Source organism: Thunnus maccoyii, chromosome 3 (genome assembly GCF_910596095.1).
Source record: "Thunnus maccoyii chromosome 3, fThuMac1.1, whole genome shotgun sequence".
In the NCBI taxonomy this organism is placed as follows: domain Eukaryota; kingdom Metazoa; phylum Chordata; class Actinopteri; order Scombriformes; family Scombridae; genus Thunnus; species Thunnus maccoyii.
The window spans coordinates 28,219,375-28,246,829 of NC_056535.1; the positions used below are offsets into that span (position 1 = coordinate 28,219,375).

General features: G+C 39.4%; 3 protein-coding genes across 13 annotated transcripts; 1 reads left to right on the plus strand and 2 right to left on the minus strand.

Annotated features, from left to right (window-relative positions):
• Positions 1-1,202: 1,202 nt before the first annotated feature.
• On the minus strand, positions 1,203-4,753 carry rpl22 (ribosomal protein L22). Its single transcript, XM_042406260.1, has 4 exons — positions 4,648-4,753; positions 4,144-4,254; positions 3,359-3,483; positions 1,203-1,382 (listed from the first exon to the last, which is right to left on the minus strand). The coding sequence occupies exons 1-4, from the start codon at positions 4,657-4,659 to the stop codon at positions 1,238-1,240; spliced, it is 393 nt and encodes a 130-aa protein (XP_042262194.1). The 5' UTR covers positions 4,660-4,753; the 3' UTR covers positions 1,203-1,237.
• Positions 4,210-27,390, plus strand: rnf207a (ring finger protein 207a). 11 transcript variants are annotated; one of them, XR_006095460.1, is made up of 20 exons: positions 5,578-6,895; positions 12,900-13,032; positions 13,699-13,843; positions 14,171-14,252; positions 14,411-14,486; positions 14,980-15,105; positions 15,665-15,711; positions 17,108-17,180; positions 17,350-17,418; positions 17,892-17,960; positions 19,902-20,008; positions 22,810-22,987; positions 23,512-23,697; positions 23,984-24,035; positions 24,129-24,246; positions 24,946-25,038; positions 25,529-25,765; positions 26,114-26,435; positions 26,563-26,635; positions 26,716-27,389. XR_006095460.1 is itself a non-coding variant. In XM_042406255.1 (19 exons), exons 3-19 carry the CDS (start codon positions 6,705-6,707, stop codon positions 25,677-25,679), a joined length of 1,896 nt encoding a protein of 631 aa, XP_042262189.1. In that variant the 5' UTR covers positions 4,217-4,274; positions 6,263-6,291; the 3' UTR covers positions 25,680-26,078. The 11 variants fall into 11 exon arrangements, 9 of the variants coding, with proteins under 9 accessions (XP_042262184.1, XP_042262186.1, XP_042262189.1 ...); XM_042406255.1 differs by lacking the exons at positions 26,114-26,435; positions 26,563-26,635; positions 26,716-27,389 and adding an exon at positions 4,217-4,274 and having other exon boundaries at positions 6,263-6,291; positions 6,705-6,895; positions 25,529-26,078; XR_006095459.1 differs by having other exon boundaries at positions 26,114-26,635; positions 26,716-27,390.
• On the minus strand, positions 9,758-11,543 carry zpr1 (ZPR1 zinc finger). The gene has a single exon (XM_042406259.1). It carries the CDS (start codon positions 11,362-11,364, stop codon positions 10,030-10,032), a length of 1,335 nt encoding a protein of 444 aa, XP_042262193.1. The 5' UTR covers positions 11,365-11,543; the 3' UTR covers positions 9,758-10,029.
• Positions 27,391-27,455: the final 65 nt, after the last annotated feature.

Consider the following 27,455-nt stretch of genomic DNA (forward strand, 5'->3'; position numbering starts at 1 on the left):
TCCACTGATCTCTATCCAGGTCTTCCAGTCTGAAAAATAAGAAAGACAAAAATGGAACACACATGCCCAGATTGTGACGTCTGGTCTGTTGCCATGACGATGCATCCCATAATTTCACCCACAACTAGTTAGTCATGCTCTCCTAGTTACCACTTGAACTAGTAGTGTGCAAAAAAAACACAGCGTGCGACAACGCCGTGTGCCACTAATAGGAGGATACACTCCCCGCGCCTGTCGCCTGCCCATTTCCTTTTGGAAGTCCGGAGAATTGACACAGAAACTTCTCTTTCTCGCACAGCTGCCTCACGATCCACACACACACACAACCTTTCCTCTAGATATAAAGTCAGACTGCTGGGGGGGGGGGGACAAACGCAATTATAGCCTCTGAGGGCAAGATGTTTATGCCAATTAACATTCTTTTATCTAATTTGCAGTTTTTTTTTATTCACGCCCAAAACCCTCAGGTGGACATAACACGACTCAAAATCAGTTTCTTCATTTTGCCAACTTTCACAGTTTTTTTTTTTTTTTCTCTCTCTCCCCCTGACAAAGCCAATGCACTAAAGTGGAGCCTGATGGCTGCATGCTGTGAGAGGAGTCCTGACCGCCAGTGGTCTAACTGTTGTCAAGGTTACCACAGCTGTAACACAGGATGCCCCACAGAGCTCACCAGAGAGAGCACATGAGGTTCAACTTCACTTAATCTATCAAAACACATAAATCAAGAGCTGGAACTGTCCTGGCTGCACATGCTGAGTTTTTAGTGTTCTGTTTATAAATTGCAGTTGTGCACATTTTATGCATTGCAGTCCATTTACAAAATTCACTTATCTACTTTTAACTCTTATCATCTTGAACAAGCAAGGCTAAGGCGTTAAGAGTTTTCTCATTGGAAATTTCTATTAAAAGTTTTAAAATAATGACTAAAAAGGTACCAAAGAAGAAAAAGAAATATTCCAAAGATATCTTGTTTAAATGTACTAGTAGAAGAATTGCTCCTTTGGATTATTTTAATTCTTTATCTAAGTAATAAGCATTCAAAATTACAATTACAACAGAGAAAAGCATGTGTGTTATGTTCATAGCTGTGGTGCGTAGTTAAGCAGATGTGCTGTGTGTGATACCAGAAGATTATAAAACTAAATTAAAAAAACAAACAAACAAAAAAAAAAACAACAACACAGGTTTTTTCTTTCCTCTCTCTTTTGAAATTTTATTAAAAGTGGTGTCGGCTTTAATCTTCGTCCTCTTCCTCCTCTTCGTCCTGGTTGATCTGGAAGTAGCGGAGCTCGTAGCTCTCCTTGGTGTTGGCCACCACCCTCAACCAGTCCCTGAGGTTGTTCTTTTTCAGATACTTCTTGGTGAGATACTTCAAGTACCTGGAAGAGGTGAGTGGAAGGGAAAATCATAAACTTTTTTTTAGTGAAAATATCAATATGTGATTTTCATAAATCTATTCAACCTGCTCAATCTCACCGTTCCTTTTAAATATGCTTAAATAAACAGTCAGGTGTAGTAAATGACAAACATGACAATTTAATCCAGTTAAACTATGTTGATCTCAAATAAGGTAATTAAAAAAAAAATGTTTTGACCCACAGATAAACATATTGTAGGTCACAAAATATTAGCAATTTGATGACAGATCGCACTTACACCGAGGTTAATACCAACATCTGCCAGTGACTATTTCCACTGGTTACATCAAATTCTCCAAGAGTCACCCTCTGCTGGTGGTGTTCCCAACTGAGACCGAATACGTAGCTTGAAATCTTCATGCAGTTGTTGCATGCAACTGTTTATACTTCCAGTCTTTGAATTGAGTTTAAGTTATTTTGGTGACCTCCATCATACCAGAGTTTGTCTACCCCCGCTGTATTAAAGCATCATGTCATTTACCCAGAAAATAGTTGACTGTCAAAGTAGCAGAAACTGAGATGATCATTAGGTACAAAAAAACCAAACTTAATTGCAGTCAAGAGTTTAAAGGAATTATGTTTGAGGCATTCCAAACATTGAAAAAGTTGCTCAACAGAAACATGTCTTTCCACCAAAAATGTCCAGATAACTCAAAACAATCCACAGACTTTGCTGCAAACAGGCCTTTTTCCACAGAAGATAAATTTGCAACATCACATTTTTATTTTACTTTGGTTTCAGAATCCTGGTTTTCTGCATACTGGCTCACCATCACATTGTCACAGCTTACCTCATGGTTAGATACCACTATGATGGTAAGTGGGGAAATTATTGTTTTGTGATTTGGTTGAACTGACCTTTAACTTCCTATTTTCAAAAAGGCTAAATGTAAAAGGTTTATTGACAAAGATGTTATTGAAAATCTTTGAAATACTTTCCACCCAACCAATTAATGTAATCTCATTATGTTGTGAAAATTTGTGAATAACTACAAGTACTACATGAAAATACAACACTGGCCTGATTCTTCCGTTTACTCATGCTGTTGACCACATCAGTCTGTTTACAACTACGTGCTTCAGTTTTGGGATGTTCTTACTTCACAGCTCTAACATATACAAAGATTCAGTCAAAACCACATTTATTCCATCATTTGTAATACTCTAACAATATTGTTTATAATTGGTGCTCACTGGTTTTATGGACAAACCTTGAAGCACTTCAAGCTGACTTACGCTCTGGTTCTTTTCATCTTATTCACATTTGTGGTAAAAGCAAAACCGTAACACACTCAGTTGTGAATAGTATTCTTTTTTTAGTCAAACATTTAAGGCTTAATTCTCAAATTCTCACACACAAGTGCAAAAGCAACAAACTCCAAGGAGGCCAATCATCCAAAACCATTGATTCCTAAACCTGCATGAAACCTGCTGGTGGAACACGGCCGAAAAAAAACAACAACCCAAAAAACATATGCTATTAGCTAAGCAAACAAAAGGTGCTAACACACCAGCTAGACAAGGTCATGCAAGTGGTGCATGTTGATCGAGAAAATAGCTGAACACCTCCTCGATTTTCTGTGAAGTAGTAAACTACAAACCTTTCACATCCACATTTCTACTCTTTGAGCACCAAGTGAAGCTAGATTTGTTTGGTGTCTCTAAATTTACAAGAACTCCTTATTTCAACTCCAATAAAAAAAAATCCCTACATATTACATTCCACACTAAGTTACTGCTGTTAGCAAGTTCATAGACGGTTGTACAAACACCTTTTCAAATTAGACATGTCACATTTGTCACACAGTGTCTTTGCGACCCTACAGCAAGCACCGTCCAGATCAGTTGTTGAAAATCACTGGCATTTCATGAGATGCAAATACACAAACTCCAGTCAACAGATAAAACATGACTGATATGAGTTGCATCGAATTTACCTCTTTGAGAAGGGAACTTCAGAGTTCACTGCGATTTTGCTCTTGCTCCTCTCGATGGACACCACTCCACCACCAAGGTTTCCAGCTTTGCCGTTGACCTTGATGCGCTCCTGCAGGAACTGCTCCTGTAAGTGTGGAGAACACACAAAAAGTCACACACAGCAAAGGGTTGGTACGCATAACCCTGAAAAGAGACAAGCTGCTGGATTAAGAAATTTTACATCAGACGGTGTGATGCACTTATCTTGCAAGGCAGCTGGATTTGTGAGATCATGCAAGAATCCATCTCGTCAGGCTCCAAGTTATGCACTTGTGCCTGAACCACTAGTGTTTCAGACCAATCAGCGTCCTATGAGGATTCTCACCTGATCTCGCAAAACCCAGCTGCCTCGCAAGGTAAGACAGTGATAGACGGTTGTAGACAGATGGTTCGACCAATCACCTGCCAAGTCATTTTCGAATGTGTCTGCCCTTTCCAAACAATTTCCAAGGACAATTTCTCAATTTCTCTCTGTGTAACAAACCATCTGGCGTGTCAGGTCAGCGATACACAGATAAGAGTTTCTTACAAGCAATGACAGGAGACATATTGTGGTTGACATCTTGTTAGTTTCCATTCAAAACCACACTGGATTATAGTGGCCTGTCTGTAACTATCATATCCAATGACTAAGGATTGATCCCTCTGATATGACAGCAGTATTTAAAACACTCAGGGGTCTTGTTTGACAGCTGCTGCAACACTGCATATGTCACTGAGCTAACAGATGGACTGTTACACTCACAAAGTTGGCAGCATCCATGATCCCATCTTCAACAGGGTGAGTGCAGTCCAGGGTGAACTTCAGGATCTGCTTCTTCCTCTTCCCACCTTGTTTCCTGACCACCTGCTTCTTCTGGCAGAGATATTGAAAAGGTTACTCAAACTCACGCGATTACACATGCATTTGTAAATTTAAGACAATAAAGTAAAAAAAAAAAAGCGTTCAGATGTTGATGTCGACAGCTACACTGACAGCCATCGTGTTCAGTAAAAAAAAAAAATCATCTTTTTATCATCCATAAAACTTTGCTACCGATGTCACGTTAACTGCTGCTAGCTAGCGTTAGCAATAACAGATTAGCCCAACGTGGTTTCAGCCGACACAGTAAATTAAGCCAAAGAAAAGGCTCAAAACGTTCGTATCACATTTACTAACGTACACTGATAATATACACTTCTGCTCGTGAAGAAGACAAGCTAAAATATATAGTCTATATGCAGTTTATTTGATGATTTTACTACTCACAATCGGGGCCATGGCTGACACACTCAGCAAAAAGGAAGGAGGGACGGCTGCGCAGGAAGTATAATACCTGGCTGCGCAATCGATCGCATCGATTTATCTGGAGTTGATTAAGCAAAGAGTGGCTTTCAAACTCATTTATAAAAAAATTAGCTTCTTTAACGCTAATTAGCCTACGTGCAACCAGATATCTTTTTTGTTAAACTACTAACATCAGTTTAAATGGGAAAACATCTATTAGAAGAGTTCAGATAATAGTCCAATCAGTGTGCTAATTTGTCTCTTTCACAAAAATTAGCTGCTCTGTGAACAATAATTAGCAAATGTGTAGCTAGTTTTTTAAAGGTCAGGTTCACAATTTTTCAAGTCTGTCTTAAAACAACAGTCAGGTGCCCAAATGAACATTGAGATAGGTTTTTCTTGCTGTAATTATTCCTCCTGTTCATACTGGCCATAATATAATCATAATGCACTTAAATGTAAATGATGGGGGCCAAAATCCACGGTCCTCCTTCTGTGCAAAAATGTATTAAAAAGTTTATGTGAAGCTAATATGAAGCTTCAGCCATGCAAATGAGTCAAATCAAGTTATCTTTCATTGTTACAGTCTTTTTAGTGCCAAGGTCCCTCTCTTTGTTACTATACTCCCACTGCAGCTCAACAGGGAAACACTGAGGAAACACAAAGAGGGAATTTGATGCTAAAAAGACTGTAAATGTGGCAGATATCCACTTGATATGACTACCTCAGACTGCTGAAGCCTCATATAAGCTTCAGATACACTTTTAAATGCATTTTTGCACAATATGACTGTGTGGAAACACTGTTTTGGCTCCAATCGCTTATATTGAAAGCACATTTGAAAGGAATCTTTTAATAGCCAGTATGAACAGGAGGAATGATTACAGCGAGGAAAACCTCTCTCAATGTTCATTTGGACACCTGACTGTTGTTTTAAGACAGACTTGAAAAATTGTGAACCTATCCTTTAAGTAGAAATATTGAAACTGTCAGAACAGAGACCCTGTATCAAACAAACAGATAATATACTACATATTAAACAACTGAGAAATCTCCATGGCAACTGAGAAAAATCACAAGACTTTATGATGGTTGGAAGTAAGTGGACCTTCAGACACTATCATGTTGTCAAATGAATCAAACCAACACTACATGTAAACCTTTCACTGTATTAGGAGGATATAACACCTCTATTTTTTTATCATATTGCAATTATTTGTTAAGTACATTATCAAGTTTAATTTATGTACCACTTTTCTAAAAACCAGAGTTTACAAAAGGCCTAGAACGCTTTAAAAAACAATGTTTTGTATGACAAGTTGGAAGTATTCCTCTTAAAGTGTTATGGAAGATTTGCAATCCTGTCATTTTCACACCATTCCCTCCACTCACCCTGGCTCGGGGTCCGAGACACATTGCAATATGACATTAGAGATAGGACAACTGTATTTTAATCTGTGTTGGACAGCAATATTGAATGTCCCTTTTGCACTCTGGCAACACTTGGGGGCGTGCATGAGGTGTATGCTGTCAGCTGCCTGGCGGAGGGACCCCGCCGGCCTACTATTGAAGAGTTTCTGCATTGTTGTCATTCCAGCTGGGGGTAGCTGATAGCAGCACTGAAAGGTAAGACAGTGGCTGTCTGTGCTCTCTGTAGGCTGGCCTGCTGCATTTACAGTAGGTTTTGTTAGATGAATATAATGTTGGTCTTGACACTGTCTCTGGTATTGTTTATTTGACATCTGTGGATTGTTTGTTGTCACTGATGCTCCGGGTAGTTATTACATGCCTGACAAGGTAAGAGAAAAAGTTCACTTTGTTTACTTTGATTCATATCAGTATTAAATGAAGTGATTCATATCTGTCATCTATCAGCCAGCCTTACGGAGACCAGAGCATTTGTACTGTAATCCTTTACTATAACACATGCCACAGCTTATTTGTTTGTGTGCTGACAATGCGATGATGTAACATTTTAATAAGTTTTACTCCAGTTATACACTGACATGCTCGTCATTATTCACACGCTCTGTTTACAGATGGCAGGAGTAATCTTCACCAATTTGGACAACATATGCAATGTGGATTGTACCAATGTCCACCCCCTGGTGTGTCACCTGTGCCATGAGCAGTACCAGTCCCCATGTCTGTTGGACTGTTACCACATCTTCTGTGCCCGCTGCTTACGAGGCCGGACCAACGACAGCCGTCTCAACTGCCCCCTCTGTGGGTAAGAGATAGCACTGTGAGGTTGATCTGGAACAAATTGGGTTGCATCTACGTTATCAATGTTGTGTTGGCACTGGAAATGTCTGTAATTTCTGAACAATATGAACACAAGCAAGTAGTTTATGTTCTTTATTTCCACATGCAAACTGCATTACAGACACTGACACTCTGCACTGACACTCTGCGCTTTGCAACGATTAGTTGATCAATAGAAAATTAATCTGCAACTATTCTGATAATTGATTCATTGTTTAAGTCACTTTTCAAGCAAAATGCCCAAATATGACTCAAATATGAGAATTTGCTCATTTTCTTTTTCGTATATGATGGTTAACTGTATATATTTGAGTTTGAGGTTGACAAGACGTTCTCCTTGAGCTGTGGGAAATTATAGTCGGCATTTTTGATTGTTTTCAGACAATTTTTAGAATAATTGATTAATTGAGGAAATAATCATCAGATTAATCGATAATGAGAGTAATCATTAGGTTCAGCCCTAGCACAGGAAGATGTTTTCTTATGGGTTCATAATAATGGAAATAAACCCTCGAGTTCTTTTGTATTTGAACTAGAAATAAATGTTGAACACAATGTTTTGGTGTCTGCATTAGATATTAGAGGCTGGATTTCACACCTATTGTGCCATAAATCCCCAAACAAACAGAAAATATAGAAGGCCAAAGGTCAAGGACTGTTTTGGTGGATTACACATACATTCAATTTGAATTACAACCTCTCACAGCTTGTATCATAATAACAATTGATAATACTATGTAATGAGCAGGTGATCTCAAACTGCTCAAATATGATTAAGCTTGGAGTGAAATATCATGTTGCTTCTTGAAACCCCTCAGAGGATTTTGTGTGAAGTGCCAAATTTTTCCCACAGGCCCCATTTTCGGGCAGCGTTGCTGAAAGGGATTCGTTCCACATAAGTCGATTAGTAGATTGGTTTGGTTCCTGCAGGAATATTGAGGAGAATCCTATTGGTTTTAGAGAGCAGTCTCTCTGTTTTGTTTAGGGAGCTGCTCAGTGACCCATTGCTGGCCCGGTGTGGGGTAGGGCAGGCCTGAGTGGCTGGAGCAGCTGCAGGGTCATCCCAGTCTCTGATTTAGCCCTTGGCCACAACAGTCAGCGGGGCCGGCAAGTTCCGCTAAGATCAGTCACACAGCAAACAAAGCATAGTGGCATTTGGCACCGGAGCCAGTAGCTTACAGCAATCAAAAGCAGTCACATGATAGCAATCCATTTCATCCCCTATTAAGGAATGACTCGTGGTTTACAGTGACCTTCAGGTCTGCAGTGTTGGTTTCCCTCATCAAAGGACACATGGATGGATAGAAAAGGATTGTATGGTAATTATAACATGAGTCTGTCCTACATTGTCAGAAACAATTTGATCTAAATGTTTCATTCATCTTTTGTGTGGATGAAGCGATCAGGAAATACAATATTGATATTGAGTTTTGACTACATTAGATATAGATATATTTGAAATCACAATAACCCTGATTCTTTCCATGTGTCCACACTATACTGTGAGGTAAGTATTGTGATTTAGTTATAATAAAATGATTTAGACAAACTATGGCTGAACCTCAGGAGACTTCCATAGTTATCTTACCTTACAGCTATTTGATGTTTCACCTGTAATTCATGTATGCTAGTCAGCATTATAAATCAGAGTAAAACCAACAGTTGTGATTTTATTCATGGCACACAGTACTGAGAAATGAGAGAAGAAAAAAATCCAGACAATCATTGGTTTTCTGTGGAAATAACCCAGTGGGCACAGAGCCGCTGTGCTCTGCTGTCTGGGCTCAGGCTACAGGGGCCTGCTGCCTGGCAGCTACTATTTCCAGAAGCAGCAGCCTGCTAACAGCTGCTCACTCAAGAACCATGTAATCTAGGAATTCACTTCTCTGCTATTAGTGGAACACAATAGATCCCTGTTGCTATGAAAACTAGATAAAACACGCACAGCAGAAGGGGAGGAACATTCGCATCAGTGCAAATGACTCAAATTGAAGCAAACAGCATGTTTAAATCAAACAGGCCTGTGAGAATGTGGTGTATCCATTTTTCTACCTGAGATTAAATGTTTGTTGTGCATGATTGTTCAACTCTATAAATAAGTCAGTTTTTCTTTAATCCGATATTTAACAGAGGTGAAATTATTAGTTGATGAACAGAAAATGAATCACCACATATTTTCATTTCGATTAATCGCTTAATTATTTCAGTCAAGCAGTTCGAGTTTCAAGCAAAAAAGCCAAACATTCTCTGGTTCTAGTCGCTCAAATGTGAAGATATGCAGATTTTCTTCGGACAGACGGTTGGATAAAATAACACATGAAAATCCCAAATTATAATGGGCATTCATCACAATTTTCTTACATTTTGTTGACAAAATGATTGATTGAGAAAGTAAGTGACAGTTTGATATTGGAAATAATTGTTAGTGGCAGGTCTAATATTTAATTAAAACACAATTATCCTGTAGAAACTGTCGTGTAGTTGTGTTAAAAAGCACCTTGACTTTAGAAGCATCTTAATCAACACATACGTGCTCGTACTACAGTATAAATTCTGCCTGTTCCTCAAGACTAATTATGCAGATTAGCGCAGAAAATTAGTGTTTGAATCTACAATACAACAGCAAACATTACATGCTGTCTTTTAACATCTTCCAAATAAGAGAGCACAGCCAAAGTTTCAATTTAGATATGACTTTAGATGATGTCACGCTTACAGGTGTATAAAAAGATTAATTTGTAACACTGTTTGTGGTCCTCTGAGAGAAATATTTCTTTTAACAGAGCGCCATCTTCTGGGATGTCACAAGAATACAGTCAACACAGAGTTCAAGGGTTTAACTTTAATCATGGCAGCATCCTTGCATGATACAAATTAGGTTACTTCTGTGTTTTTATGTTTAGTTTTTTTCCTCACTGTAAATTTAGACAACTTAGAATTTATTTCGCTGATCAACATACTGATGGAAACCAACATTCAGCCAGTGTTTAACTCAAAATGTATGAAAATGGCAGAAAACAGAGTGATATAATTACACTGGTTTATGACATTATTATATATATATATATGTATATAGTCCTTTGAGCTGGTGCTGGCAGATCAATCTTCCTCCTGATATCCCTCAGTCTTCATGTCATTCAGACCGAGGTCATCGTTCTGCTCCACCGAGCGGGTGTATTTCTCAACAGTCATCTCAGGATCTGGCTCCGGGGCGTACACGTTCTGCAGATAGCTGTTCCCTGCTGGGTCATCCAGGATGATGTGGACGTCCAACTCTCCGGTGATAATCTTTTCCAACTTCTCTCCGAACTCATTCAGCTTCTGCACCCGATCTGTGGTGCTGCTGTCGCCGCAGATGAAGGGGTTTTTGGAGACGATCAGGTCTTTGATGTCTTTCAGCAGCCCCTCCAGGGTGGTGAACTTTCCACCCAGAGCCGCCATCCCCAGCTCAAACTCCAGCTCGGGGATGAGGACGGAACACGTCTCCGACTTAAGCACGTCTCGGGTCATGTCTGACGGGTCTGTGATGTGCAGGGTGATCTTGGTGCCCAGCTCCTCTGTGGCTCCACCTGATTTCACCTCATTGGTCCGATGGCCACAGCTGTCGCAGTTTGTGGCCATGATGATGACTTCCTTGAAGTGAGGGATCTGGACGAGCTTCATGTTGGTCGAGGCTGGAGCGTTGCATTCTGGGCAGTTGGTGTTGAATACTAAAACCTCATTTCTCATGGCCTCCAGGTCGTTGCTGGGCGGCTCCTCCTCATCCAAGTCATCATCAGCTCTTATTCCCAGCTGCATGTCCTGCTGTGCGGTCCGCTTGAACGAAGACACAGTGAGAGCCTCATCTTTCTGAGGGGCAAGTGGATTTTCCACAAAACTGTTGCCAGATGGATCCTCAATCACAAGAGTGAACTCATTCTCGACCTCTTTTAGCTTTCTCAGCTTCTGGATGAATTCGTCTATCTTCTCGGCCACCTCAGGGTGAGTTGCCCGTCTGACAGCTTGATCCTGCTCCAACCCCGCAACTGCTCGATCTAAAAGGCCCTCAATGGTAGAAAGGGAGCCTTTCTGGGTGAAGGGAGGGATTTCAAAATCCAGCTCAGGGATCCTGGTGGTCGCACTGTCTGCTTTCACCACCTCCCGGTTCAAGTCTTGTTTTGTTTTGACTTTCAATGTGTAACAAACGCCTTGCTCCTGAATCCGGCCGGCTGACTGGATTTCAGTGTTTGACCAGCTGCAGTTGCCGCAGCTGAAAGAGCTGACGATGATTTCCTTGAAGAAAGGTATTCTGGTGAGAAGCAAACGTGTCATACCGTTTTGGTAGCAGTTCATACACAGGCTCTCTATCTCAGTGGGCTGCCAGTCCTCGTCGTCGGCGCTGATATCCTTGAAAACGCTCCCACCGCGCACATTGTCCTCAGAGATGACCGACATGTTCCCACGTCGAATATGTTTCCCTTTATGGACAAACTGTTTACATACACTGTCGCTGCTCCTTCAGTGACTTACTGGAACTTTCTAGATTACAGCCCGTCGAACCTGCTCCCGCAGCACACGTCTGTTTCAGCGTGTCTTACAGCCTCTTCCGCATCCTCTTCCGCATCCTCTTCCGCACCCTCTTCTTCTACGGCGGCGGCGTCCTGACGTCACTGCTGCCCCCCACAGGTTATCTATGGTACTGCACCAAAAACATGGTACAGGTTTAAAACTGTTTAATAGTAATTTTTTAAAAACATTTTGGGCCTTTTTTCATATTTAGAAATGTTTCAGCTGTGAGGACTTGTAGATTTATACAATTTTACATTAATGATATTATATTAATTATAATATTAATAAGATTAATTATAATTTTTTAATTAATGTATATATATACATATATACATTAGTTAAAAAATTATACTTCATTTCGTTTTACTTATTTCTGAAGATTTTTAAGTTGTTATTTTTGTGTAAGTACATTGAAATATGGTACATATGGTAACATACTTGGCCAATAAAGATGATTCTGATTCAGTTGGCTTGGTTTTTGTTCAAGGATTCAAGGACCTTTATTATCATCTCACCACAGTTACATTTATACTTTTCAGTTTCAGTTGCTATGAAGAAATGAGAATAAAGAATGGAGAATGTAGAGAATATAAGGGATATAGTGAGCAAGGTTGAGTTGGTACAGGCATTGAAAAAAAATTATGTTCATGAAAATGGATTGTGCAGAAAGATATAAGTATATATCTAATGTTCTACAATACAGAAATACAGAATAGACAGAGTGCAGTAGTACAAGAGGATCAGGTGGTCTAGTAATTGACTGTACAATTTATTGAAGTAGTGCATGCTTAGTCAGAATCATAGGACTTTTTTACATATGATTTGATTAGATATTTCCTGATTTAAATCATGAAACTTTTCTAACTTTGAACAATATTTTATTTAACTTAGGTTCAGGTTTTTATTTAGCATTGAGCATTTTGATTTTATTAAATTAAAAAAAGGGGTCAACACATGACTACATCCCCCAAAGTAAGGTTTCGTTTGGCGCTAATGTTGATACCCAGTCCTAGTTATTTATTAAGTTATTTTTTGTTGGCCTAAACGTAGTAAAATTTAAGTATATCAAGTCTGGAGGGCTTACGATTGTTTTTTTTAGTGGACTAGATGTATGTTGGTGATGTGTTACTCCCTTGTTTTATTTTTTTTTTCTTATTGTATTGTTATTATAATATCTTTTAGGGTGGTCTACAATGTCTTTTTTTGTGTGTGCACATGCTGCTATCTACTTGTGATGTTGCAGTTCTTGACACATGGAGAAAGAAAAAATATGTATCTGTTCTTCTTTTCACTTCACTTAATTTGATTAAATCAGACTATTTTAATTAATAAACAGACAATTGCCAATATTACTAATCTGAAGATAAATGTCATAATTTTCTGTTAACATATCACTCAACCTGTCTGAGCTTTTCCCACAGATACCCATCCATAGTTAAAGGGAGTAATGCCCTCCCACCAGAGGACCGTTTGCTGAAGTTCCTGGTCGACAACAATGCAGAAGCTGAGGAGATAGTGCAGTGTGCCAACTGTGACCAGGAAAGTAACAAAAAGGTACAAAGTGACAGACAAACTCACATCAATCCATATCTCATATGAGGTTTTCTCCAGGAAATGTTATGACTCAAGTATTGAACTTCAAGTCCCAAAAATCATTGAAAACCAGACAAAAGTATTGCAAAAAATATGGTTCATTAACTGCTTAATGCCAAAAGATATAGAAGATAAACAAAACGTTCAACGAGTCCATGTTTTTTTGTTGGCAGAATGCTCCCTTATTATTGTAGACAGACTTTGTATTTGACTCTCCATTTTTCCACTTTAGGCAGTGAAGTGTGCAACGGTGACTTTAAAGGGCAGTGACTTTTGCAACTCAGTTTTGTAATTTAGGATATTAAAGCCAATATGTCAAGAATAGCAGCATTCAAAGTATTATGATGGCATAAGGTTTTGTTTGTAGAAATATCCTGGTGGAAATTGGTGCAGTTTATTAATTAATCTATTTCAATTTCTGCAAGTTGCACCTTTTTTATAGTACCAGTAGGGTGCGCCAAAGTCAGAATTTTAAAAATTAAACACATAGTAGCTTTAACACAGGTGTATTTTTCATCAAATATAGTCTCTGGCTTTAAGCAATGAAAAATGCCAAAACTATATCTTCACTTTGTCTTTAAATAGTTTTTGTTTGTTTGTGTGTTTGTTTGTTTGTTTTTTGTATAGGACACTGGGGTGATGTACTACTGTAACACTTGTAGCCAGCCACTGTGTGGCGCCTGCAGGGAGCTGACACACAAGGCCAGAATGTTTTCCCATCATGAGATCGTATCCCTGGCCAAACGCACCAAAGCCAAACACAGGAAGTGCTGTGAGTGCCACCTGTACTTTACTCACTCCAGACATATTACAGCAGAGAAATAGTGTGTTGCACATGAGAGGTGAAATCCCTCCTGTGCTCTGCTTGAACCTCTTGGGCTACATATTAATCAAATTCTCAAACTAGAAGTAAATATGGAAAGTAGCATGAAAAGCATGATATTAATACTTGGTGGTAAATTTTGACCAATGTGAGTGAACCTATTTTTGTATTCTGAAGCTTCTTTAAAGTCTGTTTGTGACAAATCTGCTCAATAGAATAACAGAATCCTCTGATGTTCCTGTGGGCTGAAGTTAAAAGGTGTCTGTGTCTCCGCAGCTCTTCATGAGGAGCCCTACATCCTGTTCTCAACAGAGAATAAGTCGATGCTTTGCATCAGGTGCTTCAGAGACATGCAAGTGTGAGTGAATCCACAACAAAATTTATGACTGTCAGAAGTTCTTCTCTTCTCTTCTCTTCTCTTCTCTTCTCTTCTCTTCTCTTCTCTTCTCTTCTCTTCTCTTCTCTTCTCTTCTCTTCTCTTCTCCTCTTAAATTAGGTGTTGTTTGTTTACCACAGGGAGAGTCGTACGCACTGCATTGATATCGAAACAGCTTATGTGCAAGGATGTGAGATGTTGGACCAGGCTGTGCTGGTGAGAGAATCCTGTCTGTTCCTCTACATATTTATGACATTCATGACAAAAAAAAAAAAAAAAAGTGGCATTATAAATAATTCAAGCACTCAGCAGTGGTGATGATATTGTGAGATGCAGCGCAGGTATGCTTGAAATTTGTTTAGCTAATTACAATGGACCTTGAATACATAAACATATAAATAACTAAACAATATTTTGAACGTTTCTAAATGAAGTAGGATCAAACTTACTTAAAATTCAGTGCTTGTGTTAGTTTTGGTCCTTGGACAACGCCTGTATCTAAATGTACAAAGAGTACTCTGCTTAAAACCATACAAAAACATTTAACAAGTAAATAGGCAGCACTGCATCAAAGCATGTTAACTGGTATAGTTGTACAGAAGAGTAGCCTCAACTATGATTATATTTCATCATTCTCTGATCATTAACTTCTGATAAAACTTCTAATGATAAGTTAATGTCAGTTTAGTAACCCACAGTGGCCTTTCAGGTGGTGAAGGAGCTGCAAACTTCAACTCGAGAGGCAATCGTTCTGCTGAGAGCAATGATAGGGGAAGTGTGTCTGAATGTGGAAGAAGAGGAGAGTGCAATCTGTACCCTGTTCAACAGTTTGCAGGTTGTATAATGATACTGATGTGGTATATATCTCTCAACTGTTGCTTTATAATGTTATAATAAATAACATTATCACTTTGTTCTGACTGTCCCTTTGCACGCCAGGTGGATTAAAACACATTAAGTCTGTTTATAAAGAGTTAAATTAAATTGTCACCTGCAGAAAATTTAACCAAAGTGGACAAAAATGACTTTCAGTTTTCAGTTTTTACTTCTCTTTGATTGTCAGAGCATTCTAGTGTTCACTGTGTAATTCTAGTTAAATATAATATTCAAAAATATTTTCTCTGAAGTAGTATTCACAGTAAATTACCATCCCCTCCATCTGACTCCATTAGCATTGCCTGGCCACTGGATGTCTCTGTTGATCTAATTGTGAGAAAAGACTGTGTTCTCTTTGCATAATGAGTAATCCAAAGGAACAGACTCCACAATGTGGAATTAACACCAATTTCTTTCCACAATCTTGAAAATTCATTAGGTATTAAAGAGCTTAAGGCCATTTTCACAGTAGTGTAAGGAATAAAAGGGGGCTGTTTTCATCTGTTCTCATCTGACAGGAAAAACTAGCAGAGAGGAAGAAGATTCTGCTGAAAGCAGCTCAGAGGTAAAATAAAATAAAGATTTACAGTTCTTATATAAAAATGCTCCTGTGTTGCCATAAAGCTCACGTCACATTATTTACCAAACTGAATGTTATTATGCTGCTGTCACTAGGTCATTTGATACGTTTTTTTCCATTGTATCATGCTGCATTGTACTCTGGGTGATGAATAGCAGCGCCCTGTTTGCTCTGGAATAATCTCTCTCCTCACCAAACACATTTTCTTGGGTGATTTTCATTTTAACAAAGCATGGTATACTGAATTAAAACCACTTCAGTAGGATTACAGATCGCAGCCAGTGGCTGCAGCTTGTGCCTGGATCCAATCAATGAAAATGAAGCCAACTGAAAAGTATCGGTATGCAAACATACAGTATGTAAATTATATACTTTTTCAAGTCCATAATAAACAATGGCAGCTGCTGCAGGAAAGCCTGGATGCAGTCTGCTGATTTCCTCCACTTTCAATTGAAGCACATTTAGCACCTACTATAGGGCCTAATGCACCATTAATGTCGCGTGAAGCTGTTTTCAGCACAGTATACTGTCCTGAGAATAAGATCTGAACTTTCCTTTTCCATTGATAGCAGCCTGCCACTCAGTTACTCACTAGGTAGCTGCTTGTGTGCAGACACAAGACTGTAAAGAGATTTTAAAAAAATAACAAATTATTTTGCAATAACATGCTAATGTTGACCTCCCAAACCACTAATTTAGCATTAATGCACAAGTATCCCCACATGCCTGTACAAAACTTCCTCTACATTAATGAAATAATTAATAATTAATAATCTTACAACATCCGTACAGGAATCATTTAAGTTTGATTTAATGTCACTTGAGGTTTTCTCACTAATTAGTCTCAAAAACAATTATTGCACATCAGTTAAATTACACTAAAGATTGATGACTAATCTGTGAAATGTATATTATCTGAAGACAAACAGACTCAGCAACAATTCAAGATGCAAAAAGAATCTGAATGAGAACCATTTCCTTTTTGAGTGTATGCTCTATGTATACGTGTGCACAATTGAATAAGAACAATTTTGTGTATGTGAGTGAGTCTATCAGGTTGCACTCTGTGGGGATCTTTAATGATATTTTTTGTGCCCAGTGTCCTCCATCTCCCTCTCTCTCTCTCTCTCTCTCTGTCTTTCTCCTTTGCCTGGAAGCCATCCAGTGGCTGGCTTCCCGGAAAGGTGTTAAAGGCTATTTATGTCAGGCTTTGTGTGTCCTGCGCCTGTGTGTTGTTACAGGAGAAGACAGATAGATTAGCTTCTGGAAATATGGAGTATGTTGTTTGTGGTTGCACCTCCCTAAGCTGAATCCTCTGTGTATCTTGCCAGGCATAGATTTGAAGGTGTAATGTTACATGTTTGTGTGTGTGTGTTTGCAGTCAACATGAGGAGAAGGAGAAGGCACTAAAGGAACAACTTTCACACCTTACTGCTCTCCTCCCAACCCTCCAGGTACTGTAGGACACAATAGATACCTGATAATAAATAATAATGATATATTTCTAGTCACAAACCATTGTAATGCTTCCACCGATACTTCTATACTTTTATAGTTGGTTGTGGGATTCATTTAATGCCATTTAAATGACATTCAGTCACCTTTAACCTCTGATGTTTTTAGGTACATCTCGTCACCTGTTCAGCCTTCCTCAGCTCAGCCAACAAGTTTGAGTTTTTGGATATGGGCTACGTGAGTACAGTCTCAAACGGAGCACATAAACTGTGAACTATTTTTCCAATATTATTGCATTTCATGAGTATTTTATGAAATATTAATACGGCGTCACAGCACTGCAATACAAGTTGGTAAAAGAGATGGGGTGGGTAGGGAAGAGGACATGTGAAAATATAAAACATAAAATATAAGCATGCTGTTATCAGTTGGATTAAAAAAAAAAAGTGAGAAAATAGTGATGACATACTGTGTATACTTTGATTTAAAGACTATGGATGACACTTTTAATTATCAGTACCAACCGTAAGTCAAAAAGAACTCTACGTTTATTATGAGGAAGTTGTCTTGGCAAGAAAGAAGTTGTCTGGCAAGAAAGAAGTTACAGTATTAGCAGGACTGAATTGGGCTTTAAATGGAGGATGTCTATAATGTCTCAGTGAGGTTGAAACAGGTCACTGAATCACACCAGGATGTTCTTGCTTACACAGCAACTCATGGAGAGGCTGAAGAGGATTGTAAAGCTCCCTCATCGACTGAGACCAGTGCAGAGCAGCAAAGTGAGTATGAACGGTCCTGATGCAGAGATGGAAAAGGTTATGTTTAAAGTGTTTCTCTTGAAAAATAATGCAGTTTCACCTCTTTTATGGCCTTAAAGCCTAGTGTCAACTTTTCTTTAAAGATAAATGAGTGCAGTGAGTTCTAATGGGACAAAAATCCAAAACAGCCAGCAAAATGTAATGAAAAAAATGACACAATGGTTTTACAAATGTTTATTTTTGAGTTATGATGGTTCACAGTTCAATCTCCAGCAGAAAGATAGTAATTGGGCCTTGAGTTACCAATATTTTATTTTAAAAAATATGGCAATGTATTTCTGGTGCTGAGTGTGGACTGCTGCAGTGTTGCTGCTGCTGATAACACCAAATTTAGTGAATGTAAAAGATTTCATGATCTGCAAAGCTATAAGTTGAATCAGTACTTATTACTATTATTTTATCAGTGATAAACAGTGGTGAAGCAGAAACATGCAGGTTGGTGACAAGTTAAAGGAAAAACACACAAAAAGTGTCAGTTATTGAGGTGTTAGACCACCACGAGCCACCAGAGAAGCTTCCATCCTCCTTGGCAAAACCCTACAAGTCACTAAAGATTTTTTTCCTCATTTGGTGTTTTGATGATGGTGGTTGAAAGTGTTGTCTGACACTTACCTCCAAAATCTCCCATCCTATAGGTCTTTGGTTTGAGATATAGTGACTGTGCAATCCAATTAATATGATTCATATAATCTTCATAATCATTAAACTGACACCTGATTAATTTGACACCTGTTTGTGATGAAAATGTCACAGATTTAGTCAGAATATACTGATACACTGAATTGACATTTTGCTACTATTGAGGGATATAGCCTGCGATTTTCTATTTGTTTCTTATTGTCAACAAATCAGAGCCAAACCAGCAATATCTTGAGTATATATCCAAAGCCTGATATATCATATATCATATTCCTCTGTGCTTTAGACCTCCGTTGTTGTCCAAAAACGATTAAATACACGTCAGTGAGCCACACCGTTGCACTGGGTGACATATTCCTTCACCATGAAGAAGGGTAGTTTGTTTAGAACTGGACTAATAACAGCAATCACATTTTCAGTCTCTGAAGAATAGTTCTGTGTAAGGCAGATGCCAATGCACCTGCGTGGGGGGAAAGAGGCTCTGTTTACAGAGCTTCGCCAGCTTGTTGTGCTACATATCACGATCTCTTTACTTTGTACTGAAGTTGAGAAATTTACAATGTACAGTGTAGCATAAAGGAGGAAATAAGATATCAGACTTTGGATACACTCACAATACTTATGAGTAGGAGGAGTTCATTGTTGGTTTGGCTCTGCACTGCAAATCACCAGCCAAATCCTTTAGGGTACAACTTGATCTAACAAAAAAAAGATCCCCTCCAGACATGCCTGGAGATGTATATAAAGTACGCTACTCTGAATATCATTTGTGTCTGATATGGTTTTTCCACCAAAAAGTTCAATTATGTTGTTAAAATATTTAAAATGGCATCTGCTCCCTCTCCCTTATTAAAAATTCCACAATCTATGAATATGCAAATATATTTCAACTGTTGGACACAACACGTCTCCTACTTCATAAAGTCCGTTCCCAGTGTTTGTGCACTGGAGGCTTCAAGTTTCCACATCACACTAGTGTGAGTTGAATATTGGCCCAGTCAAAATAATGCTCGTAGGCCCGCCCCTTTAAATCAGATATGAGCACATAGAAACTTTCCTTCTTCAGCAGATGGATGTGAAAACAGCCTTCTAGTATCAAACTCTGCACATATACATCATTCTGCTCATTCAACCTTAGGAACAATAAAAACGTATTTCATGAGTAGAGGGAGACTTTAATATATTTATTCGCATTGGAAAAGGTGTCTTTTTAGCACTCTCTTTTCTCCCATTGTAAGATTAAATCTCTCTGTGATGCATTAGATCAACACAGACTACCGCAGTGAGTTTGCTCGCTGTCTAGAACCCCTACTGCTGCTAGGACAGCGCTGCCCTCCTTCTGTCATCGGATCCACAAGTGTTGGAACGAGGTAAGATCATCTCTTTCAATATCAGTGTCCCTGCAGCCAAATATCTTTTAAGTGTAATCATTAAATGATCACTTCCTGTAAGGTTTTAGTTAGCAATGTGCTTTTGTTGTCTGAATATCACCATGGCATCTTTTGGATCCTTCCAAGAAAGCAAAAAGTCTAGGCAGAAAATTTCACACTTGTGAGGAATCCAAACTCAAAATCCCCAATGGTTTCCAAGTACAGATGGTAGACAGCGATGACTGCAGGGAGAGGAAAGGAGGCGCCATGCTGAGTCCCGCTATGGCAATTATTCTGTCTGTAAGCTCTGTACACTGATATGTTTTACGTAACTCACCTTGTTACATGGGTGCTGGTCCTGTTTTAGAAAGCTCTGCTCCTGCTGTGGCCAGGCCATAAAACATACCAGATAACATTCAGGAGATGGATGGATGAGTGTTGTGCTTCACGGTCACCGTACATATCAGTTTTTCCAGTGTGATGTTTTGTTTTTCTTAGAGGTCAGATGTTAACTTAGATTAGATTTAGCTGAATACCACAAAAAAAGAGAGAATTCTTCAACAATGCAAAGAAAGAACTAGCTATATGACAACACCATCTTGTCCACATACACACACAAACACCCCATCCGATTTTTTTCCACATCAGTGTCTCCCAACTGTTCACAGGTCCTTAAGCCCACCCACTAATGCCAACATACTGACAACTCTGCTTTCCAACTTGTTCAGTGCCTTGCCAGTGCAAGATGCAAAGTGGGCAGGGATTGGTGGCCGGCCGACTGGCACTATTTTTATCGTAATTTCACAGAACTCTCCGGGATTCATCTGGAAGTTGGCACACAGGAGCGGCCGGTCCGCTTTGTTCTTGGCCACTGATGTCACTGCTTTAGCACGTGCAAAGTCTTTAATTGGCGTCACTACTGGTGGGAGGACAGAGGCTAGATGTGCAGAGGATGACATGTGTATGGCAGAGAGAGAAGGATACATGCTTTAGACAGATCTTCTGATGCATTCACTCTAGGGAAGAAGTCAGGAGTAAGAGCCTACAGACTCCAGGTAAATTTCTGTATATTTTATCATTTTTGAGTCATTGAAGTTTTGTTCTCCTGTATAGAGCAGACCAGAAACATGCATGTGTCTGATTCAAACATATCATGAGTATGTGATGTGCATCTTAACTCGCGGTGTAATCTCCCGATGCATTTGTCTTTTCCAGAAGTACATCTTTGAATAGTTATGACTGTAGTGGAGATTCAAGTGAATTTGTTTTATAAACCAAGAGATCTCAGATCTGCCGGGCTTTCTACTCTCTTTTGTGAATTTCTGTTGATGCTGTTGATGAGAAGATGGCAGTGGTAACACAAGGTGCTTGACTTGTCCACTCCATACTTCGCTTCACAGACGGAGGAGGAAATGGGCTTTTGCTTACCATATGGTACTTCAGAATGCCACCCACACTGTGTAGCCTGTTGCTCAGTATGTCTGTTGTGTTGTTGTGTCTGATACATCCTGAATTGCAGTCTGAGAGTGCCTTACCCCACTAGTCAGCCGATAATGCAGGATGCAAACCCGGGAAGGGATTGGTGGATGGCCAGCTGGCCCTATTTTTATCATAATTTCACAGAACAGAGCAAGTACAGCCATGTTCTTTCATGCAACTGATACTGCTGCTTTAATACTGGCAAACTCTTTAATTGGTTGTGTAGGGACATAGTTTGGAAGCTCAGAGGACAATATTTGTATGGCAACGTGAGAGGGATGTATTCACACCTAGGCTATTGCAGAATGGCTTCAGGGCATTTATGCTGTGTGAGGCATGAAGCCAGGACTCTTGGTGAAGGTGATGGTGAAGAGATTTGAGTGCTATGAGTGACAGCACAAGGTCTCCTCACTGTCAAGTGTGTTGATTCACTTCAGACACATGATACAAAGAGCAGGGACTGAGCGGTGTCTTTGTGTGTTTACTGTGTTTCAGAACCGATTGATTTGCTTTGTGTGGTTAGTTTGAAACATGAACAGTGTATTTATTGTGAGGCAGAACGCAACACTCAAAGGCGATAAGTGAATGTTTATTTCATTTGACAGAAAATTTTCATTTTGTGAAGTGCAAACATTTTATCTGTTTATCCACCTTTTGATAGAGAGATGGAAACTGCTTGAATGAAGCACTTTGCTGTAGTGGAGCTGCAGCAATGGGTCAGGTAGAAGAAGTACCATATCAGCAGTTTTGTTGACTGAGGAAACAATCAGAAGTTGCTTTTTTGGGTTTATATTAAACACGGTAAACACAAAAATCAAGATTTGATATGCAAATTATAAAAAGGTATATATTAGTCATTTATACAGTAAAATGTAATAAAAATAATGTAAAACAGTAATTCAGGATCAGCATGTTTTACGTACAGTATGCACACAATTCCCAAATAATAGCAGTGACAGAAAGCTCTGGGAGCCATAAACTGAAAAAAGAGAAAAGGTTCAAGATAATAAGAAAATTGCATTGTGTTCTGGGTGATTTGAGCAAAGCTTTACTGTAATTATATACAGTAATATCTGTACAGTGGGAACAGAGCTAAGTGTAAGAACAGAGCCAGTGTATTGACCAATATGGTCAATAACGGGGTTCAATTTATTGAACATGAATTTAACCCTCCTGTGTTTAAGAGACAGATATCAGATAGAGGTAATGTTTTGTTTCTATAAAGGATTGATGGAGAATGATGTCACAGTTATTAATGTTATTACAGCTATTTAAAGAGAGAAAAAAAGGCAGTTATAATATTTATTTTCACCTCACCTCAGGCTCCAGTCCCCTCTCTCCATGTCTTGCCACTCTCCGTCTCTCAGTGAGATGCCGCTGGGTTCTGTGTTCGGGCGAAGGCCCACGTCTCACCGCAACATCTGCACCAAGGTCCTCCTGGCTGAGGGGAGGGAGACGCCCTTCACCGAGCACTGCCACAACTATGAGAACACCTACAGGGTGAGTGCTGTATTTGTACATTAACATTTTTTGGCAATTACCTGATGCTTTTATCCAGAACATTTAAAATTGATTGCAAGTGTAGTTAAGTATGCAAAAATCTTTATTTCCCTGTTATTGTAGAATCTTTGCCTCAGAGCAAAGTCACAGATTAGGACATTTTGTTACTGTGACCAAATGGAGACAGTAGAACAGACATTCATTGGGAAGAGTTGACTAGAAGTGCTTTATATTTTAAAAGATGAGTCCATAGCTAGTTTATAAATCAATTTGGATTCAGGTTATTTAGTACAATTGCAGCAATATTTCTTCCTGAGGAGACATCTCTGATCCTCAAAGCAAAGCGGTGAAAAGTCAGCAGCATAAATTCCTCTGGGAACTCATCCTCGACCTGTCGAGTGGGGAAGAAAGGTTTTCACGCTCAGATGCACTTCACCTGGCATCTATACACCCATCAAATCTCTGCTGTTTTAAAGACATTGTAACACAAGTGTCATGTCGTATACTGTATCTGGTGTTTCTAGACTCTCCAGACAGAGGTTCAGAATCTGAAGGACCAGGTGCAGGAGCTGCACCGAGACCTGACCAAGCACCACTCCATCATCAACACAGATCAAATGGGCGAGATCCTGGACAGATCGCTGCACATTGACAGCCAGATAGCTTCCCAGTACTCCACTGTGGAAACTATGAGAGTCATGTTTGAAGAGGTACGCCGAGTGATACCTTGATGTTTTGACCTTTATAATATATACTGGTCTTTGCCAGGGATCTTCTGAAAAAAAAAAAGGTTTCTACATTTGTCCTCAGTCAGTGCCCCTAGCTGCATACTAAAAAGTCATTGTTAAACATTGTCATGAATTGAGACTGCTAGGAATGCAAACAGAGGGAAAAGAAAAGTAGCAAATGTCAAGTTATCCCCTGAGTCAACTGACTGCAGTTACCTTAATATTTTACTTCATGAGAATGAGCCTACTTATCTCATTTTCTTCACAGATGTGGGATGAGACTTTTCAGAGGGTCACTAACGAGCAGGAGATCTATGAGGGTTCGTCTTCAACAGTGACAGCAAAAATTTTAATTTATTGCTCAAACTTTTTACTCTTATTTTACTCACATTTTCTTTGTTTATTGCTTTTAGCCCAGCTTCATGATCTGATGCAGTTGAAGCAGGAGAACTCTTACCTAACCACTATCGCCAGGCAGATCAGCCCCTACATCCTGTCCATCGCTAAGGTCAAAGAGAGGCTCGAGCCCAGGTGTTGTATTCAGAGGATGTATTACCTTCATACTGTACTCCATCTGCTGCCATATTATTTGACTGATGACAGTGAATGGGAGCAAATGGAAACTCTTCATGCCTCCGAAGGGGCTTTGATATAAAGTACCACTGCTTGCAGCATGGGGAGGGGCTATGTATTGGGATGGATAAAGAAAATTATGACAAAAATCCTAGTTTGTCTTGTAAACAGTTGTAGTTGTGTTTTCTGTTGTCAGCTTTTCTTTTAAGCGGAGTTTAATGATGAATCTGTGATATTCTATGTTGGTCTTAATGTCAACAAACCTCATGAAAAACCAACAGTGAGTTGTACCTTTTAACACATTTTCTCTGTGTGTAGGCTATTTCTCTGAGCCATGGATGTTCATTTATTCCTTCACCATGAAGATGTGCACTGTATTATATACTTGTAAATCCCACATACACTGTCCTGGTAGTGTAAACTCACTATAGCTCCAATTTTATATTAATCCACAGCAGAAAATAGTGCACAAATGCACTAATAACTCCTGTTTGAGTAAGTAATTACTACAGTGGACAGCTGTTTTAGGAGATTACTGAGAGATGGTTACATTGTTGGTTTGTTATTTTAATGGGTTTTGTTGACAGTAAGAAAAATATAGAATAACCCTAGCTTTGTCCTCTAAAAAATTATCATATTTCAAAATGTATTTTCTAGGTTTCAGGAGCCTAAAGAGCACCATGATGACCGCACAGAAACAATGCTGAAAATCTATGAAGACAGCACGATGACCAAAGAAAGTCAAGACAGGTATGAACTTTTATTGAGCACAACTGTAGTTTTTCTACATGTAAAGCCTCGTGTAATGCAAAATTTAACAAAAAGTAAAAGATTTCTAGTTGCACACGCAGCTCCATTACATTTAGGTATAGAAACATCCAGCCATACATTCAGCCATAGAAACAGGTAGGTTTAAAAGCTGCCCCAGTGCAGGAAAGACTGAAAAGTGTCAATTTTAATATTTCACATTGTTTGTATGACTTTATATGACTATTTAAACATTGCATTATATGTCTGCAATCTTATGAACCCATGTGGGCTGAACAACCTTGTATGAATGACAGAAAAAAATAATCAACCAATCATCTTGTAAACACCCAAAATGTTACATGGAGCAATAGGCCTAGGTTTAATAACAGTAACAGTGTATAACTAAACTCTTTAAAATAGTAACATTTATTGACTATGTGTCTACGTGGTGGATTTTGAAGTGAAGCACCTAATTTATTTTGCTTGACAGTGACAACCAGACCTGTGTCACAGACCAAGACAGAGACAAGAACAACCGCACGCTGCTTCTCGAGGCGGGGGAGAGCTCTGTCAAGACCAATCGGTCAGGCAGGCAGAGGGGCCCCGCGGAGACGTCCAGCCTCAATGAGATGCCTTCATAAACACCTGTCATTTGATTTCTGTCCCCCTCTCCCCTCTTTGCCTCTGTGCTACAATGCCTTAATTCAACTATAACAAGCCCAGGATGGTATGTGGCTTCGCCGTCTGTCCAGATACTGTACATAACATCTTCTCAGCAGCAGGGACCTGTCAACAGCTCCAAGGTGGAAACCTTTGACAGACTCTGCCAGCACTAACTAGACATGGATACATGGAGGTCACAGACATACGACAGCTTCATTGTTCAAGATACCGACACCATAAAGAATTGCTTTGTTATTATTTAAGAGCCATGAACTGCCTTAATGAGAGATATGGAGTGGAGTGAATATATTTGTCTTTTTGTTGTTCTGTTTGTGCTTTGGCTGTTAAAATGATAAATATGCTAGGAGTGTGACTTATCGCTGTGTCTTTTTTTTTTTTTTTTTTTCTACAGTGTGTCTGCTGGAATTGCTTTTTGCAGTATCTATTCTTTGCATAAAACATTTTTTGGAGGCTAGGGGCTTATGATGGATGACTGCCCAGGTCCGATTCCCTAGAAGATTGTTGAACCGGTGTGACAGCACAGATGGAACACAGCAAATGCAATGATGTGTGTGTCATTCTGGTTGTCAGTGTAGGTCACATGTTGTGTGTGTCATGTGTATCAGCCCCATGCATCAGCCCCCTTCAAAATGAGGCAGTCTTTTACAGGAGTCTGCAGTTTCCTGCAGTTTCTACATCTACATGCAAAAAGTGCAAAAGCTGGAATTACAGAGGTGTGTGAATGTAAATGGCCTCGCCTTAACCCTGATCTCCTGATAGTTTTTCAGACTCCACACTCATACTCAATATGCCAGCCTACCAAGGCACAGTGTACTGCTGTAAGAAATATATTCCTCTTAGTCTGCCCCTCGACTTCATCACGTCGGTGTCAGCAGCATGCTTTAAGGAGTTTGCCTTGCATGAAAATCAGCAGGTAACTGTCCACCTCTCTTACTTTCTCCTACCCTTATACAGTATATTCTGCTTAATTAATCTGGTTGGTATTTTAAACAGATCCCATGTTGAAACTGACAAGAAGCGGAACGTAGAGGCATTTACCCTACTGCTGCAAAGGCAGGCTGATCTGGAGGAGCTGCCATGTATCACCAGAAAAAAATTGAATTTGAATTGATTTCAGGAGATAGTGTTGCTACGAGTAAAAGCTTTTTTTTGAAGGACTTTTTATGCTGCTGAGAAAAACAACATTTTTGAGAAACACACTGGAGTGATTCAAGGTGAAACCTCCCCACCTGCTACCAGCACACAGACAGGGACGGCCCAAATTCTTGGCACAGCTACGGATAATAATGAGGACCTAGACTGATGGCTTCGGCAAACAGAAGGAGAAGGTTATTTACATTATATAGACGGAGCTAAAGTGGGTTTGTTCAGAGACACCGCTGCACAGAAAATATTGGGGTCATGTTGGCCTTAAGGAACAGTCCTGCTCTGCAGAGGAGTCAGAGGTGCAGATTCATTAAAAATACATTTGTGACAGCAGAGTAACAAATGGCTGTGCCTCTGCTCTGGTCCTGTACTCCCTCCCCGTGGTCATTCATCATCTGCACTCATCGAACCACCACTGTTCATTATTCTCTCTCTCTCAGCCTCTACTGTGCTCCCTCACCTATTGCCTGAGGGGGGGAAAATAAAACTCAGAAGGTTATTTCACTCCAAGAAATAAAAGTTCTTTTTTAGAGGCATTCATGGCACAATCGGAGGTAAAGTTCACAGAGATATGGCTCTCATTTCTT

Excerpts from the sequence above, each read along its gene's own strand:
- rpl22 (XM_042406260.1), bottom strand. Across the intron at positions 3,484-4,143 it reads TCATGGATGCTGCCAACTTT|GAGCAGTTCCTGCAGGAGCG; the intron begins GTGAGTGTAACA and ends CCACACTTACAG. Across the intron at positions 1,383-3,358 it reads GAAGTTCCCTTCTCAAAGAG|GTACTTGAAGTATCTCACCA; the intron begins GTAAATTCGATG and ends CACCTCTTCCAG.
- rnf207a (XM_042406250.1), top strand. The coding sequence starts at position 6,672 with ATGCTCGTCATTATTCACACGCTCTGTTTACAGATGGCAGGAGTAATC. Across the intron at positions 15,106-15,664 it reads CCCTGTTCAACAGTTTGCAG|GAAAAACTAGCAGAGAGGAA; the intron begins GTTGTATAATGA and ends CTCATCTGACAG. Across the intron at positions 17,961-19,901 it reads GACCAGTGCAGAGCAGCAAA|ATCAACACAGACTACCGCAG; the intron begins GTGAGTATGAAC and ends GTGATGCATTAG.
- zpr1 (XM_042406259.1), bottom strand. The coding sequence starts at position 11,364 with ATGTCGGTCATCTCTGAGGACAATGTGCGCGGTGGGAGCGTTTTCAAG.